Source organism: Mauremys mutica, chromosome 5 (assembly GCF_020497125.1).
Source record: "Mauremys mutica isolate MM-2020 ecotype Southern chromosome 5, ASM2049712v1, whole genome shotgun sequence".
In the NCBI taxonomy this organism is placed as follows: domain Eukaryota; kingdom Metazoa; phylum Chordata; order Testudines; family Geoemydidae; genus Mauremys; species Mauremys mutica.
Genome location: NC_059076.1, coordinates 130,519,876 through 130,521,976, shown reverse-complemented (window position 1 = coordinate 130,521,976; position 2,101 = coordinate 130,519,876). Strand labels below are relative to the sequence as shown.

General features: G+C 44.1%; 1 gene segment (V, D, J or C); it reads left to right on the top strand.

Annotated features, from left to right (window-relative positions):
- Positions 1-698: 698 nt before the first annotated feature.
- On the top strand, positions 699-1,615 carry LOC123371792. The segment is given in 2 exon segments: positions 699-767; positions 1,191-1,615. Coding segments are annotated over 2 exon segments (474 nt in total).
- Positions 1,616-2,101: the final 486 nt, after the last annotated feature.

Below are 2,101 nucleotides of genomic sequence, written 5' to 3'. Positions count from 1 at the left end.
TTATTTTGTGTGTCTAAATATGGCCTCTGGAGTCTAACATTAGGCCACCAGGTTTAACCTACGTTCATACTAACATGGGAACAGTCAGAAGATTCACAGTTAAGGTTCCCACAGCCATGGGTGCATAAAACAAGGTCTCTAAGGTGATAACTCAGGAGTAACAGGAGGGCAGAGGGTGTCCCATCGCCCCGTTCCCTTAGGGAAGGTGATCACACCATTGATGGCATTGCACTGAGATTTCTAGATTAACAGTAAAACTAAGTTCATTAAATTTAAAGTGGCATCCAGGCCACAATGATGAGTTGAGACCATTTATTTCCATTCATCCATGTCAACTGCCATTTCAACACAACACAAGCGTCAGGGACGGTGTTCCTGTGTGTTACTACACCCTCTGCCACAATGGGGCACTGATCTTGGTAGTGGTTTCTTGGCGCTAGCACTATAGACTAATTCGGCAAAAACAACTCTTCCTGTTTCAACACAACGTGAGGGAGCGGCCACAGGCCCTGCTGAGTTGAGCTTGTCTATTACCCTAATGCCCCGTTCCCTTCCCTTTTTCTGAATGTTTTGGATCAGATGGGAATTTTCATATTTAACCCAAATTTGCATATTTCACACTCAAACAACTCTCCCCTGCAGCTCGGGGCTGTTATAAATGATCCGTGTCACTCGTTACAGTTTGTTGATCGGCATCTGTCAATTCAAACCAACCAAGATGATCTCCCAGGCTCAGCTCCTCTGGCTGTTAGTGCTCTGGATCCAGGGTAAGAACCAAACCAAGAGGGACCTGGGTTGGTTATAAGCAAGATCCTCCTTTAAAGAGAAATGAAAAGATCTAGGAACCTTGGCTATCAAACCCTTAAGATCCCTGAGAGGGTTCCGCTAACTTCTGAGCATCTTTGTCTCATTTCAAGCACCAATGAGAAAGCAAGACCCACGTTTAAAATATTTGGGCCTGTTGTAAAGTGCATGGGAGTCTTTCCATGGACTCCAATGTACCCCAAATGAGCAAATGAAAAGTGTTACATTGACAGAGCTGCCTCAAGCCTAACATTACCCTCTCAGCCAGGCAATGAGCTATCGTAAATAGGGAATGCACACAGGAGACTATTTATGAAAAAAATCTTGTTTGCTTTGACCTACTGTATATTAAAAATGTATTCATTTCTATTCTGTTTTAACTTCAGATTCCAGTGGGCAGATTGTGCTGACTCAGACTCCAGAATCCCTCTCAGTGTTTCCAGGAGACAGAGTCACCATCAACTGCAAAGCCAGTTCAAGCCTCACCAGTAGCTCTTCAGGCAAAGAGGTCTTAGCCTGGCATCAGCAGAAATCAGGACAAGCTCCTAAACGCCTTATTTATTATGCTGACACCCTTGTATCTGGGGTCCCAGCCCGGTTCAGTGGCAGTAGATCAGGAAGTGATTACACCCTCACCATCAGCAGTGTTGAAGCTGAAGACGCTGGAGATTATTATTGTCAACAAGGCAAGAGCTACCCTCTCACAGTGATACAGACTAGTTCAAAAACCTGCCTGTGCTGTTCTGTCCAATGTCACAGCTGCTTCCTCAACAGTCATCACCTCAATGAAACTGCTACACTGGAGGTTTGATCAGTCTTTCTGCACCTCAGTATTTGGGCCACAGATTCCACTGCCCTCTTGTTGCTCTTTTGCTTACTAGACAAGTTTGCTGTTGGAGAAATTTGCTCCCATATTGAAGGAGTCTTTTTTTTTTTGATTAAATGAGTTTACTCTCTGAAACCTCAAAAATAATTCCTGTTGTGAGCTCTATGGAGACTGAGTATTTCAGAAAGAAAATGTCCCAATACTATATTAGGCAGTGTTGTAGCCATGTTGGTCCCAGGATATTAGAGAGCCAAGGTGAGTGAAGTATAATCTTTTATTGGGCCAGTTTCTGCTGGTGAGAGAAACTTGTTTAGTACACAGAGCTCTTCCTAGGGTCAGGTCTGTGTAGCTCTAAAGCTTGTCTCTCTCACCAACAGAAGTTGGTCTAATAAAAGATATTACCTCAGCCACCTTGTCTCTCCAATGCTATATTGGCAGAGCTGCCACGTGATTAAGTAGAACTGGGGGCTG